This window comes from Galeopterus variegatus, unplaced genomic scaffold, assembly GCF_000696425.1.
Source record: "Galeopterus variegatus unplaced genomic scaffold, G_variegatus-3.0.2 Scaffold4632, whole genome shotgun sequence".
In the NCBI taxonomy this organism is placed as follows: domain Eukaryota; kingdom Metazoa; phylum Chordata; class Mammalia; order Dermoptera; family Cynocephalidae; genus Galeopterus; species Galeopterus variegatus.
This window is the reverse complement of record NW_007730743.1, coordinates 179,635-182,014: the sequence shown is the minus strand read 5'-3', so window position 1 is coordinate 182,014 and position 2,380 is coordinate 179,635. Positions and strand designations below refer to the sequence as shown.

The following is a 2,380-nucleotide window of genomic DNA, read 5'->3' as shown; positions in this document are numbered from 1 at the left end:
GGGACGTTAGGGGAGGCGGGGTTGTGTGCAGGCCTGCTGGCATTGGGCTCTCGGGTGTGAACACTTGCTGGCTGGGCCATGGATTTGCTCAGTGTTCCCAACTCCTCTGTCTAGTGCTCTGGACTTACCAGCTGCCCTGGCATCCTCTCCCCCTTCCTGTCCACTGCCGTAGGGGCTTGTGTGTTCCGCACAAAGCTCACAAGGGCTGTTGTGTGTCCCTAGGACCAGCTCCAACAGAAGATTATGTGCCCTGGGCCTGTCACCTGTCTGACCACGGCACCCAACGGCCTCTACGTCCTGGCGGGAATTGCAGAAAACATACACCTGTGGGAGGTGAGAGGAATAGAGCACCGGGGTTTTCACACAGGGAGCCCCCGAGTCCCACCTGCAGGGCACCAGGGAGCCACCATGAGGATTAGATCGCAGGCCTGGGGGGCTTGGACTGGTGATCGTTCAGGGGTCGCAGCCTGCCTTTCACCATACAGCCTCCTTTTTCCAGTTCCCCGGGAGACTCTTCTTGAAAGTCCCATGAAGGCCTCATCTTTAAGTGGCCCTAATTTTGTGCAGTGCAGCCACTAATACACACTCTGCAGAACCCCTCAGGGCTACAACAGGGTTGGGGGAGCCCTTCCTCAAGCAGGTGGCAGCATGTGGTGGTGATGACTTTAAAAGTCGTAAAGACAAAAAGCTGCCTCTGCAGGAAGGCAGGGCGATGTTTTTTAGCTCCTTTTTTTTCAGCCCTGGAGAAACCAGGTGATAGCACCCCCACCCATAAACGTGCTCAGCCCAGCCCTGTCCACGCATGAGCTAACACTGTGATGCCCACCACGCTGAGAAGGTGTCTTGAAACCAAAGAACAAAGCAGGCAGCTGTGTATGGTTTACAAGGAGTTTGGTTATTGTTGTTATTAGGAGTGGTTGCTTACAGGGATTGGGTGGAAGTTTGATCCATCCAAGTGCTGTGCAGCTGCTTTCTCCACACCCAGGGGTGGGGGAGAGTAGTGGCTTATAAGGGACTTGGGGACAAAAGTGGAGCTGTGTCAAAGAGAGAAAGGCTGTGGACGTGCAAGATTCCCAGGCACTCCACAGCCGCCTCTTGATCATCTCTGGGGTTGCTGGTGTCCCTCCCCTTATCTCAAGCATAGTGTTCTGTTCCTGTCCTTCCCTCAGTTGCTGAGTGATTAGTGCAGGGGGAGAATTGTAACTATTGAAGCCAGAGCCCCAAAGGCCACAAGGATGGAGTGAGTTCTGACCAGCATCCCCACACATGCACGCATGCGCTCTCGGCCATGAGACTGGCAGGCGGTTTCTGCAAAGGGCAGAGAGTACACAATTTAGGCTTTGCACGCAGGTCAACTGCTCAGCTCTGCCCTGGTCAGGGAAGCAGCCTTGGGCAATATTTAATGAGTGAGTGTGCTGGTGTGTCAATAAAACTTTATTTACAAAAGTAGGCCTCGGTGGGGTTTGGCCTGCAGGCTGCTGGGTTAAATCATTGGCTGCGTTGTTACAAACTGCCCCTTTTATTTTGTCGGCACCATGCTCAGCCAGTGAGCGAACCGGCCATCCCTATATGGGATCTGAACCCGGGGCCTTGGTGTTATCAGCACCACACTCTCCCGAGTGAGCCACGGGCCGGCCCCCCCTTATATTTTGGAGGAGACCTTCCCTGGCCCCCACATAAAGCATCAACTGTGTAGGATTTGGGCCCAGAAGAAGGGTTTCTGCCCTTCCTGACCTTGTCCTCGCCTCCCCAAGGGCTGCCGAGAGAACTGAGTGTCCTGGGCCACTCACAGGGTCATGGGAATGTAAGGGGGCATCATTGTCTCTCACCCTGGGGCTTTTAAACCTCATTCCACAATTCGGAAACTAGGATGCGGTCAGTCAGGTGCAGAGAGGAAAGCCAAGGCAGGGAGGGGCACCTAGTCCCTGTCTGTGCTGCGGGGGACCGTGTAGAAACTGAAAGGCTGGGCCGGCCCGGTGGCGCACTGCTACAGTGCGCTGCTTGGGAGCGCGCCGGCGCTCCCGGCCAAGGCAGGGAGGGGCACCTAGTCCCTGTCTGTGCTGCGGGGGACCGTGTAGAAACTGAAAGCCTGGGCCAGCCCGGTGGCGCACTGCTACAGTGCGCTGCTTGGGAGCACGCCGGCGCTCCCGCCAAGGGTTCAGATCCCACATACAGACCGGCCGCTCATTGGCTGAGCGAGGTGCGGGCACAACACCGAGGGTTGCGATCCGTTGCCGGTCACGAAAAAAGACAAAAAAGGAAAAAAAAAAGAAAAGAAAAGAAACTGAAAGGCTCACTCTTGTTCTGGTTGAAGGCGGTCTGGTCTGCGGCAGGAGGAGACAGGAGGGGCTGTGGCCCGGCCTGCCCCCCCCCCCCCCCC

At 56.5% G+C, this 2,380-nt stretch overlaps 1 protein-coding gene across 1 annotated transcript in view; it reads left to right on the top strand.

Moving 5' to 3' along the window:
* Positions 1-222: 222 nt before the first annotated feature.
* The window catches only part of WDR18 (WD repeat domain 18), a gene marked incomplete at its 5' end in the record, with an annotated part of 8,271 nt that continues 6,113 nt past the window's right edge, over positions 223-2,380 (top strand). The window contains one exon of the mRNA XM_008588023.1: positions 223-333. Within this exon, the coding sequence (XP_008586245.1) occupies positions 223-333 (111 nt within the window). The remainder of the gene's footprint in view (positions 334-2,380) is intronic.